Source organism: Bactrocera tryoni, chromosome 5 (assembly GCF_016617805.1).
Source record: "Bactrocera tryoni isolate S06 chromosome 5, CSIRO_BtryS06_freeze2, whole genome shotgun sequence".
Lineage (NCBI taxonomy): Eukaryota > Metazoa > Arthropoda > Insecta > Diptera > Tephritidae > Bactrocera > Bactrocera tryoni.
This window is the reverse complement of record NC_052503.1, coordinates 12,954,160-12,966,107: the sequence shown is the minus strand read 5'-3', so window position 1 is coordinate 12,966,107 and position 11,948 is coordinate 12,954,160. Positions and strand designations below refer to the sequence as shown.

At 32.8% G+C, this 11,948-nt stretch overlaps 5 protein-coding genes across 7 annotated transcripts; 2 read left to right on the top strand and 3 right to left on the bottom strand.

Annotated features, from left to right (window-relative positions):
* Window positions 1-1,979: 1,979 nt before the first annotated feature.
* On the top strand, window positions 1,980-3,976 carry LOC120777557 (folliculin). 2 transcript variants are annotated; one of them, XM_040108946.1, is made up of 6 exons: window positions 1,980-2,247; window positions 2,303-2,684; window positions 2,753-3,274; window positions 3,330-3,591; window positions 3,654-3,756; window positions 3,839-3,976. In XM_040108946.1, the coding sequence occupies exons 2-6, from the start codon at window positions 2,310-2,312 to the stop codon at window positions 3,957-3,959; spliced, it is 1,383 nt and encodes a 460-aa protein (XP_039964880.1). In that variant the 5' UTR covers window positions 1,980-2,247; window positions 2,303-2,309; the 3' UTR covers window positions 3,960-3,976. The 2 variants fall into 2 exon arrangements, with proteins under 2 accessions (XP_039964880.1, XP_039964881.1); XM_040108947.1 differs by having other exon boundaries at window positions 1,981-2,247; window positions 2,320-2,684.
* Window positions 3,977-4,367: 391 nt separating this feature from the next.
* LOC120777558 (60S ribosomal protein L18) lies at window positions 4,368-5,477 on the bottom strand. Its single transcript, XM_040108948.1, has 3 exons — window positions 5,396-5,477; window positions 5,161-5,247; window positions 4,368-5,006 (listed from the first exon to the last, which is right to left on the bottom strand). The coding sequence occupies exons 1-3, from the start codon at window positions 5,396-5,398 to the stop codon at window positions 4,530-4,532; spliced, it is 567 nt and encodes a 188-aa protein (XP_039964882.1). The 5' UTR covers window positions 5,399-5,477; the 3' UTR covers window positions 4,368-4,529.
* A 94-nt stretch (window positions 5,478-5,571) lies between these two features.
* On the bottom strand, window positions 5,572-6,665 carry LOC120777439 (vesicle transport protein USE1). 2 transcript variants are annotated; one of them, XM_040108751.1, is made up of 4 exons: window positions 6,455-6,665; window positions 6,192-6,400; window positions 5,808-6,125; window positions 5,572-5,752 (listed from the first exon to the last, which is right to left on the bottom strand). In XM_040108751.1, the coding sequence occupies exons 1-4, from the start codon at window positions 6,655-6,657 to the stop codon at window positions 5,709-5,711; spliced, it is 774 nt and encodes a 257-aa protein (XP_039964685.1). In that variant the 5' UTR covers window positions 6,658-6,665; the 3' UTR covers window positions 5,572-5,708. The 2 variants fall into 2 exon arrangements, with proteins under 2 accessions (XP_039964685.1, XP_039964684.1); XM_040108750.1 differs by having other exon boundaries at window positions 5,808-6,128; window positions 6,455-6,661.
* A 237-nt stretch (window positions 6,666-6,902) lies between these two features.
* LOC120776793 (ras-related protein Rac1) lies at window positions 6,903-9,184 on the top strand. The gene has a single exon (XM_040107779.1). It carries the CDS (start codon window positions 7,143-7,145, stop codon window positions 7,719-7,721), a length of 579 nt encoding a protein of 192 aa, XP_039963713.1. The 5' UTR covers window positions 6,903-7,142; the 3' UTR covers window positions 7,722-9,184.
* Window positions 9,185-10,014: 830 nt separating this feature from the next.
* Window positions 10,015-11,624, bottom strand: LOC120776792 (calumenin-B). Its single transcript, XM_040107778.1, has one exon. It carries the CDS (start codon window positions 11,450-11,452, stop codon window positions 10,448-10,450), a length of 1,005 nt encoding a protein of 334 aa, XP_039963712.1. The 5' UTR covers window positions 11,453-11,624; the 3' UTR covers window positions 10,015-10,447.
* Between the last annotated feature and the right edge of the window lie 324 nt (window positions 11,625-11,948).

Sequence of the window (11,948 nt, the reverse complement as noted above, 5' to 3'; positions counted from 1 at the left end):
AAAAAAGTCTAGGATGGTACAACATTTTTCTTGTTTATGTGAAATTTGATCTCCATACATATGTCAATTATTATATATTTGACAACTGTTTGTTTACGTTGCGAAGAAATTGTCAGCCAATTTTTGGAATAAAATTGCGTGTTTCCAATGAAATCACGGCTTCGGAATCATTGAAAATGCTGTGGAAATGTTTTGGGGAGTCTACTTTATCGCGAGCACAAGTACTATTTGAGTGGCACAAAACATTCATTGAGGGTCGTGAAGTCAACGAAAACTTGTATCGCGCAAATCGTCGCTCCACCTCTGTTAATGACGTTAACATTGAAGAAGTTAAAGGAACAGTGCTTGAAGATCGTGTTGGCAACAGCGAGATCACAGAGGAGCTCAACATGCGTCGTACATACATATGTACGTAGATCAACTTACATATTTTAGTTAATATTTTGGCTATGAAGCGTAACCCTTTAGTCCGGGTCAAATTTGATGGTATATAATTGAAATTATTATACATGGTTAATGACATTTCCAGGAATTATTTATTTATATATTTTTTGTGGCTTAAGTCATTTAAAACTATTACAAAGATATTCTATGAGCGCAAGCGGGAAATGGTTTTCTAAAAAAAACATAAACAAATATGATTTTGTTATTATTTACATATGTAGGTATGCGTTAGAAATAGGATAACCTGCTCAGAAGCGCATATTTATAATTGAGGTATTTCTATATCAGCTGTTTGTTGATTGATTTAAATCACGTTTGTTTTTCCCTTTTCTTTTTTAGAATATTTACGTTAATTTTTTTATTCTCTTTGTTAATGTTGCCTTGATAAATGAAACCCCTCCAATTAAAGTGTGACAAAGCGCGTGCGCGCTATAAATTGACTCTTAAGTAAACGCTTTGCATTGCAAACGAATAGTTTAAAGTAAAAATGCACAAGTGCGTAAATAAATATTAGAAACATAAATATAAAAATGTAAATATTATTCGTAGGAGTATGAACAGTAAACAAAGCTAAAAATTCAATACAAATTAAGTTCTATTTTCTTATAATTCGTTTTATTTACAAAATTTAATTAACTAAAAATTCATTATTTAATCCCAAAGCCAGAATTAAAGGTTCAAAAAATATAAATCGCTCGAATGTGTAAGTTTGCCAAACACTGCTCTAGAATATTGAAAATGATGAAGTAGTGCTCAAAATATTATGACACGAATAACGCAATGTAGGTCCAAAAAATATTTTTTTTCCGTTAATTATAAACTTGAAATTAACAGTATTTTATTTATATTATGTTTAGCATTTTATATGCCGATTCATAACTTTTTTGATAGTGTTTCCTTTGAACAAATTTTGTTTACGATTTTTTTATTTATTTAGTATTTACATATTCATACTATTAATAATTTAAAATAATAATTCTCATAAACATTTCTACATTTTGTTCACAAACATCTTTGACATGCCAGCAGGCGGGTTAATGCTTACTTACTATCATACCACAGATGTCGCTGTCAACGGAAATCCTAATTACCTTGCCAGTAAAAGAAAATTATTGTACTGGCATATTTTTCCCAGCAAGTCCTGGCTACCGAAATTGCAATAAGCTAAAAAACTTAAACTAACACACACACACTTTGCAACTTATGTATAAGCCCTATAAATAAGAATATTTGGGTTAAAATTGTCAATTCCACTGAAACTCAAAGAATCATTAAGAGATATCTCTGGCCGCGCTCTTGGTTAATGAGCGGGTCAATTAATCGAAAGTTGGCTTGCACAATTATTTATAATGTTTAAATTTAAAACCGCAAGACTAGTTATAAAAAAGATGTGTGAGGAAAGTTAATTTATTTCACATTCCTAAAATAAATAATACCAATAATTAGATTGGAAAAAAAGTATTCACATATGGCAACACTTCTTATTTGTTATCATGCAACCCTTTTGTTATTGTGTAAATAAATCAAATATAATAAAATCTTAAATATTGAATTAGCGCTATTTTTCATTATTTTTTAAAAAATATACGTGAATAAGCAGTAAATGTAGTGTTAATGGTTAAAAAAATACATAGTATAAATGTGAAATTCAGTATAAGCTTAGAAATAACACACCAAAAGTTGTTAAGTTAAGAACTTTAGTATCAAATTTGTCGAAAACTATAATTCTGCGGCAGAAAAAACCTCTTTTGCCAAAACTTACCCCAAATTCGGGGCCTGGTGACGATATACTAACCACTTAAAGTTAGTAAATACCATAATATGTTTATTTAACTAATAATTTTAATAAACACTTTAGTGATAAAATGAATGCAGTTATAGCGCTCTGCCATTTCTGCGAGGCACATGGGCCTAGTGCAATATTTTGTACGCAAACATTGCGAGATACAAAACTTGAAGAGCTGCAGCTAAATCAACAACATGTAGAAAATAAACTTTGTTCTGCATGCAATTCCCTCGGACAAACCAATGGCATGTACAGCAAAGATAATGAAAGTGGCGCTACTTTTTTAAGCACACAAACAGCTGCATTGCCGGATGTACAATTGCTGATTAAGCAGGCAGCTGTGCGCAGCCTCAGCTGTGAAATTAATTCCAACAAAGACGGAGGTTTTGTATTCTTTGGTGACTCTTCAAGGGGACATGTATTAAGTCACACATTTCAAGTAAATGATTTACAGGTAAATATTTCTTTGATTTCATTGTAATTTACATATATTTTTCATAAAAACTGCTTTTGGATTTATAGGCACGCGGATTCTATCAACTCTTCTCAATAATTGTCCTTATGAAGGATAAGTACTTTCTCCTAAACACAAAACCCTTTCTAGCAGAACACCTGCGCAAAATATCCGCCGACATACAAGCATCTGCCAAGAAAATTAACGATGAGACAAAGGAATTGCCGCGTCAACGGCGCCTATCCAGTGCCCAAGTTTTAGTACAGACTCCACGCTCTTTAGTAGAATTAACTGGCGAAGAGAATATTTTTGCATTCTTACATTCACATTTTTCGTGGATACTGTTGGCCGGCTCACGATTTCTTACGGAACATGTAACTTTCGGCAATTTGCCGTGGTTACCACCACAAAGCAGTGACCGTCCACCACAACAGCGTTTGACTTATAACATAACACTGCCAATGTTACAAAAGTACGAGGAAACAATTAATGATCCGGAGCGTGAGGAGTTTTATTCACTAAGGCATGTGAAGGAAGTCGTGCGACGAGAATTCAACACAATCGTTTACTGCGCTTTAACTGGCATAAAAGTATATAAAATATAATAATATAAAATAAATTATAATTTTTTTTTATAATTTACAGATAATTGTTCGCGGTAGCTCAGATCGCACGTTAAATTTCATGTTGTGTTTGAAAAAACTACTTCCAGAACCAATGCATAATCTCATGCGTATTGATGCTCAGCATCAGCATTCTATTAGTTCTGATTATAAAATAATATCTGTGTCAAACGAAATAGCAGTGCCTATGGCATGTAGCTCTGTGTATCGTGTAGACTTTTTGGATGATTCTGCTGATGGTCAGAAAGTTTGTGTAAAATGGCCAGGGGAATTGCCAAGAAAATGTATTCTAAATCAAAATATTTTACATGTTCACCTTTATATTACTGTAGTTCTTATTTTGCAGGGCCCGACTTGATGGTAAAATTAATGAAGGCAGTGGACGAGAAACGTTTTACACCGCTGGTGTTAAATAAGCAAACAAGAGTTTTAATGGAAGAGTGGAAAAAGTTCGTATATTCGCATTGTTGCATTAACAATCAGCACTTAACGTTGACTTCTTTTTTTTTTTTTCTTTCTTATGTCTTATAGCAAAGTCATATGTCTAAATCAGGCAAAATCGTCCAATGGTCAAGCGAAACTAAGAAAAGTTTTAGGCGTTCAACCTCAGGATCAGCCGCTAATAAATTATTGGAGTGGACATTTGCAATAATATCACATGAACATACATGTAGAAACTTGCGATAAATAAAAATATGTGTAATTCGGGCACGACTATATCAAAGCAATAAGAATTAAAGCTAATATGTTTAACATTACATTTAAGTCAATTTGATTTCTTATACAAAATTTGCGAATATATGTACACTAGAAGATAATAATGGTTGTAATTTCAATAATATCCGATAATAAATTTAATATTTTTTAGCACAAAATGTTATAACTTGTTCCCGTTTTGATATATTCGGATTTGGAGGGTACATAGGTATCCCCCAATTATTTCAATGCGACTGTCATTCCTCAAAGCACGAACTAAACCCATGTACACGCAATTAATTTTTTGAATTTACTTTCACGCGAATATTTTTAATTGGTTGAGCACTTTTTATGAAAACACACATTTATTACTTTGAAAAAACATTAAAGTAATTAATTTTTTATTTGTATTACTGATACAGCGCAGGATGTCATGCACTCTAAATGTATAACCATTGTCACAAACAAGAATTGCGTGGTTGTACACAATCTAATAACTAACGTAGAAACGTGCAAAATCGAGTGTTTACTTCTTGTAACCGCAGCTGGAACGACGACCACGAGCACGCTCAAATTTGCGACCCTTTGATCGGACATATGGTCGGGTGTGAGAGTGTGGCACACCAGGAGCCTTACCGAAGTGCTTGCAGGCTGTGCGTGCAGTACGTTTGCCTTGCAACAGCAATGTATTCTTTCCAGTTGGCGATTTAAGTGCCAGCTGATCGAAAGTCAATACTTTACCACCAGCCTTAATGATACGCTCGCGAGCTGTTTGTGAGACATGTAAAGCACAAATCGTCATTTTTGGTACTTTCAAAAGACGAATGTCATTGGTAATGCTACCAACAACAACAACGGTAGCTTCGGGTTGATCGGCTTTCTTGAAGAAACGGCTGACACGCTGCAACGACATTGGTGGGCGGTTAATTCTGCTCATAAACAGACGCTTCAACACGATGCGATTGAACTTCTTGTTGGTACGACGCTGCAGAAAGCGGTACAGCTATAGAGAAATAAAAATATGATAGTTACTTTAATATAATTACAACACCATAGAGTCCAAACAGTTTAACTAACGATACGTACAATACTTTACTTATGTAGAATACTCGTACGTATAGTTAATTATACAGTAAATTAATTGGTTAAATACTTACCTTAACAAGAAGACGCAAGTAAACATCTTGAGATTTGGGCTCAGTTCTGCGAACTTTGCGATCGTATTTGTGGCTGATATCGATACCCTGAAATAGTGCACAGAAAATACTTTCATTACTTTTTGCCGTGTTTTAAATTCTGTGAGTTTTCAATACATCGTATAGTTCGAAAATAAGAATAAACTACGATGTTTGAAAATAAATAATTATTGGAAAAATTTGGTTTAGGTCTTACCATTGTGGTGACCGGAAAAAGAAAGGAAAAGCAGAAAAAGTAGTGTAATTGGTAATACTGGCTAATTTTTGACAGTTGCCAATTTGACACTTCCCATGCTTTGTTTAATGAACACTAAAAATGTTCAATTCTGTTCTATTACCGATTTGCAACCCTGCGAATAAAAATTCTTTCGCTTCATATTCAAAACTTTTAAAGGAAACACCTTTATTGGATATAATGTATTCATTTTTTTTCTTGAATTTGTTTAGTTATACGTTTTACTTATACAAACGAGTAAAATTAGGATGTTTATACTATCACTGGATATGGTCTAAACTTTCCTCTTTTTCATAATTTTCATGAATAATACCATACCTACAATTAGAATAAATTAGAACAAATAAATACAGCAAATTTAGTGATTGCTTACCAATAAATACTGTAATAACGAAAGCAAACATTAGCCACATCCAACATTTCCATGCATTACGTGAATGTTCAGCTAATTTTTCAGTTTCTTTATTCAATGAATTAATGTTGCGATCAGCCATATTTGTAGATCTTGAAGCTATTTCAGTATCCTTCTTTATTATCCGATTAGCAGTCTCTGTCTGCTCTTTTAGATTTCGCGTTAGCGACAGCATATGCTCAGTAATTTTTTCTTGAGCTTCATTGTAATATTTAACTGCTTCATTCATGTTATCAGCATTTGTTGCGTTATCATCTGGTTTTCGTCGGCGAAGTGAATCTTCTGTGGATAATTCCAAAATACTGTACTAAGAATGTTAAAACCGTTTACAAATTTTGAACCTACCATTTAGTAACTCTTTTCGTATATCTGCATAATGTTTCGAACTTTGGAGTTGTTGCATTTCTTTTATTGCATCCTCACCCGCTTCATATGCAGGGCGTAGTTTAGACCGTAGGCTCTTTACAGGTGGTGGACTATCTATGTAATTCGTAAGAATCTTTAGAGCCTGTAGTCGTTTGGTATAATCTGCAATTTTCATATTACTACTTAAACTGAAAAGGTAATGCAATTATCATAATGCTCAAGCCAATAACTATTGCACTAACTCGTCAAATTCCTTGAGTTCCTCTATCATTGTGTCCAAAGATTTTATAAACTTTTTCAAACGCCAATAATTTGCTTCATCCTTTGATAGCTCTTCGCAGTTGGACAGAAGTGTTCTAATATTTACATTTAGTTTAGTAGCCATAATATAAATTTTTGCACATAAAAACACGTATAAACAATTAATAGAAAACTGAAACGTCATATAGGCAGTGCACTCTATTGACAGTTACTATCAACAGAGTTGTCCATGTTCTTTTAATATGTTTTAAAAGTGTGTAAAATCATACAAAAAATTATTAAATAATAATGTGGTTTCTATTACGTTAAAACAGTAAAAAAGCTAAATTTGTTCACATTATCTAATAATTTATCTAATTTGATAAATTGAACACTATACTAGAAATAAGTTATTCTCTCTACTTGTCACACTGAACGCACTGCGCTACAGATTGCATTGCTGAACGCGTATTCACTACATAAAAATCATAATTGAAGGAAAATTTGCGGAAAAGTGAACTAAACGCACAATCACACAACAAAGAAGAAAAATTATAAATTCCAATTAGCTTTTGATAAAAAACTATTACCAATCCGCACAGAAAAAAGCATTTAGTTAATCAATTGTTTCTTTTCCGTCTCTTATATCGATTTCGTGTGGGATAATCTCAGTTCCCCGCCAGTAGCAAAATGCAAGCAATTAAGTGCGTCGTGGTAGGCGATGGTGCGGTGGGTAAGACTTGCTTACTTATCAGCTACACAACAAATGCCTTTCCTGGTGAATATATCCCCACTGTGTTCGATAATTACTCGGCAAATGTAATGGTTGATGCAAAACCCATTAATCTTGGACTTTGGGATACTGCCGGACAGGAAGATTACGATCGGCTACGTCCATTATCCTATCCACAAACTGATGTTTTTCTTATCTGCTTTTCTTTGGTGAATCCAGCGTCATTTGAGAATGTGCGTGCTAAGTGGTATCCGGAAGTGCGTCATCATTGCCCTAACACGCCCATTATATTGGTGGGTACCAAACTGGACTTGCGCGACGATAAAAACACTATTGAGAAACTGCGTGACAAAAAACTTGCACCTATAACTTATCCTCAAGGATTATCTATGGCCAAAGAAATTGGTGCTGTTAAATATTTGGAATGCTCGGCACTCACGCAAAAAGGTCTAAAAACAGTATTTGATGAAGCCATACGCTCCGTCCTTTGTCCAGTGCTGCAGCCCAAATCGAAACGTAAATGTACGTTACTCTAATTTGCCGCTACATCAAGCCGTGCGTCGCATAGTGGACGTCGGAAACCGAGCGACAGCCAAAATAATTGAAGTTTAAACGGGAAAACGCCCATCGCATGTAAACAATTTAATCGAAAACAAAGAGAAAAATCAAAATAACCAAAAATTAATTAATATAATACATTTGAAACATTTGGAGCGATATACCCTTCGTGTTTTGATGAATGCGTAATCTAACATCATCTATAAAAAGCTATTGCTCCCAACAAAATCCCACAGACAACCGAGTTTTGATGTTAAATGTTGTCAATATCGTCTATAAAATTTCTTTACTAATATTAAATAGAAAAGCTATTGCTTGTGCTTTTACAAATGACAGATCGAACAGACATTTGTTTCCACATAACGCCATATATCTATCTTGGCGTCGATGCACAATCGGAGCGAATGACTAATTGCATTAATTTTATTATTTAAGCTATAATTCCGGGAGCTGAATAAATAATCGCGATAGTGACTATTCTCTTAGAAATAGTCAAATAGCAGTTTCATATACTAAGGATGAAAAAGGATATATAGTTTAAATTACCATTTTTCTTGAATATTTGTGAAAATTATCTCAACATTTTTCGTGCTTATTTAGTATTATGTGTAACTTTTGTTGCTTCATTGAAAATAAACTAAAATTATCTTTTCTTGCACATTGATTTAAAACTAAAAGTTTTGATGTCAGTTAAAAAATAAAATCGCAAAGGCTATAATCCAATTGCTCTGGAATAAATAGATTAGATATTGGTTACAAACAATGAAAATGATTAATCTTTTATATTATAAAAGTGCTTTTTTAATTAAAATTATATAAAATAAAATGTGTAAATCAAAAATTAATGGGTTGAAGAGTGGTAGAAATGAAATTAAACCAAAACAGAAAATGATTCATGAATAACTAAAAACATATGTATGTAATTGAATTCAAAATGGAAATGTGTTGGTACAGTTCATATAGAATAATAGGCATTCATGTTTATCTACTAATATTTGCCGTAAACCAAATGTTAGCGAACTAACCAAAAATTAACTACGATTGAAAAACGATGAAAGTTTATAGAACTCACATGCGGATATACAAAACTAATAAAATGTTTGCAAATTGTATGTATAATCTATTGTAGTTGTATTTAATACCAAAATATATATGCAGATGCTCATATGGAATCGGAAAATCACAAGTGGTTGAATTTCCATGCTTGTGTACAATTTGTAATGCGTTTAAATAATTATGTATTTCTATGCGTAAGTTTAAGTACGAATCATCGATACATATTCAGACAACTAACTATATACATGCAGATAAGTAAATCTTATGATTACTACAACTGAAAAATTAATTGAAGTTAGTTTCATTACATATTGATGGAATTAACAATACTAATTGAATGTGTGTCTCTGATAAAAAATAAATTAATTAAAAATTCGTAAAATAACTTTATTAGTTTTATTTAACAATGAAAATGATTATATTAAGGAAAACGTTATACTTGAGTTACAAACTGCATCCTCTCAAAGTTTTATGTTTCCCTGATAACGCTATAACGGAATTTCAATACTCAACAACGGTCATCCTGTGTGCACGCTGGTTAAATATCGCAGTAAACATGTAGTACATACGTATGCTTCTATATTTATGTATGTGAGATAATGCTAAGAAATTGTGTTTAATATCTTGCTTCGTTGTTGGAGAGTGTCAGTTCGTATTCATTCAGCAAAGTAAATCTAAACAAAAAAATCTAAAAATAAAATTTACGTATGTGTACAATTGTATGTATGTATATATGCAATAATTTTTCTGTTTGCATTTGCAGGCAAATGCATACGTACATATGTATGTAGGTACATATAACTAACGCCTCTTTCTGTATTTTGATCTTTATTATTTTTTACTGCATATTCCTGCGTAAGTATGTATAACATACGATGACTTATTTGTATGTACATACATACGTATGAATAAAAATTCATAAGCACAAAATTGATACAAATACTGTATTATATACATTCATACATATTTATGTACATAGAGGAAGTTAAATAATATGAGACACATTTGCTTATCTCAACCCCATTAGACCATCGCGACAAATATGTGATTGTTCTGGAACTGTTTGCGTGGCTTTATTCCAGTAATTTTTGTTTGTAGGATTTCTAAATTTCATATGTAGTAGTCGACACACAAAATATATTGCTGACCTTTGCAGTACAATAAAATATATGTTTATCTCTTGGTATAACAAAATTGTATAATAAAAAACAAACGTTCCATAGTTGTATTTGGCATTTATTACAAGTATAATGCATCTACAGATTTATTAAACTTGTGAAGCCAAATGCACATTCTTAAATATTTATGTAAATATTTGAATTATACACTTTTTCAAAGCATCTTTACATTAAATATGTAAATATTAGTAGAAATTATAGTACATCTAATGAACATTTTTGGCACATTTAAGTAACATAAAGTAATTTGGAGTCCAACGGGTTTAAACGTACATTAATAGTTTGTGCCGGTTAAACTTATTATTTATGTTAATGAGTTTAGATTATTACGAGTTACAAAAGGCAAGTGTTAACACATGAAAACTTTTATACTAATATAGTACTACTATTAGATAATAAACATTGATTCTTTCAATTCGAGATAGATAATTTGTTCTTTGTGGCATTACGAATTTTCAAAAATATTTAATTTAGAATTCATCATGACGCGCTAACGCCTCGCCAAAATCAGTCGCTTGAGAACCAACGAACACGTCATATTTTTCCAAAATTTCTTCCTTCGTTAGTTTTTCATCGTCATCAGTATCCGCTTCAAATACCAGATGTTTTGCTTCACTCTCGGCGTGATCAAAATCTTTCGGCACGATCCAAGTGCGCACCTCCTCACGATCCAAAAAGCCGTCCCCATTTATATCACGAAATTTAGCAAAGCCTTCCCTTTCACTTTTAACCCATTCAGGTTCTTCATCGTTTGGTTCAGAATTACGATACATGTCTGCAATGTATTCATCTACACTAATTTTCCCATCTCCGTCGGTATCAATGTCCTCAATTGTTTCCATTAGTACTATATCTTTCATGATGGGATGATCTTCTGGATGTAAAAATGCGGTGAACTCTTCACGTGTTAGTTTATCGTCTAAGTCTTTATCAGCAACTCCCCAACGTCGACGATCCCGTTTTAGTAAGCGTTTAAAAGACATGCTATGTTCATCGTTTTCAATTTCTTCTTTGTCCATGGTATCCAAAAAGCCATAGACATTATCCCGGTAAACCTCCCAGCTGATTGTATCATTGTTGTCTGGATTATGCATTTTCCACGTACGGTTAACATCTTCGTCTATGTAACGACGTTGTGTATATTCAATCCATCGTTTGAGCTCCGAAAGTGTTACAAATCCATCCTTGTCATCATCAATTCGATCAACGATGAGTCCCAAACGTCGTTTACTCTCTTCCGGCGCTAGTTGATCAAATGATTTTGCTTCATCCTCACCCAAGAAGGCTTCATGATCATACTGTTTGTTGTGATGACCACCTTCAAAATGTTTCTCGCCATCTGAATCATGATCTAATGGAGTGTGTAGTGTGTCACCATCAATAATTTCCTCATCATCTGGCTTGGGAATACCATATGCCAAGAAAACTACATTTAAAAGTAGAATCAGAGCAAATGATAAACGAAACACCACCATCCTTATATCAATCCCTATGTCTTATCAGAAAATTTGTAATATTACTAAATTATGTATAAGAAGTTTCTCCGCGAACAAAACTATTAGAATCAAAAAGCGTTGCGATAATAATGCAATATGTTTTTAATTGCTTTTTATTAAATCAATTTTGGTCAACGGATACGTGTACTTAGAGAACAGTGTTGTTCGTTTTGAAATGTGTAAAATATCCCGTTTATAACTAGTATAATTTTAGAAAAATAATTGCATTGTTACAATTGAAGTAAGATTATTTGTAGGAAAAGGTGAAATTTTTTTTTTAATTATTATTAAATAAGTTCTAGTTCCAAAATTAAAAATAGTGGTTCTGCTTATCGAAATATCTTAATCGTACAAACTTGTTTTTTGCAACCTTGCAACATTTTTCTTACCCATATGGGAATTACTACACAAAGCTGAACTGTACTGAACTTTTTGAAAGCGGCGCGGCACTGTCATTCAATTTTGAAAACGGCGT

Bases quoted from the DNA above. Each gene is read 5' to 3' on its own strand.
- LOC120777557 (XM_040108946.1), top strand. From the start codon at position 2,310: ATGAATGCAGTTATAGCGCTCTGCCATTTCTGCGAGGCACATGGGCCT. The intron at 3,275-3,329 runs GTATATAAAATA...TATAATTTACAG, and splicing joins GCGCTTTAACTGGCATAAAA to ATAATTGTTCGCGGTAGCTC. The intron at 3,592-3,653 runs GTATTCTAAATC...CTTATTTTGCAG, and splicing joins AGGGGAATTGCCAAGAAAAT to GGCCCGACTTGATGGTAAAA.
- LOC120777558 (XM_040108948.1), bottom strand. The intron at 5,007-5,160 runs GTAAGTATTTAA...ATTTCTCTATAG, and splicing joins ACTTGCGTCTTCTTGTTAAG to CTGTACCGCTTTCTGCAGCG.
- LOC120777439 (XM_040108750.1), bottom strand. From the start codon at position 6,657: ATGACGTTTCAGTTTTCTATTAATTGTTTATACGTGTTTTTATGTGCA. The intron at 6,401-6,454 runs GTTAGTGCAATA...TTACCTTTTCAG, and splicing joins GAACTCAAGGAATTTGACGA to TTTAAGTAGTAATATGAAAA. The intron at 6,129-6,191 runs GTAGGTTCAAAA...AATTATCCACAG, and splicing joins ACGAAAAGAGTTACTAAATG to AAGATTCACTTCGCCGACGA.
- LOC120776793 (XM_040107779.1), top strand. From the start codon at position 7,143: ATGCAAGCAATTAAGTGCGTCGTGGTAGGCGATGGTGCGGTGGGTAAG.
- LOC120776792 (XM_040107778.1), bottom strand. From the start codon at position 11,452: ATGGTGGTGTTTCGTTTATCATTTGCTCTGATTCTACTTTTAAATGTA.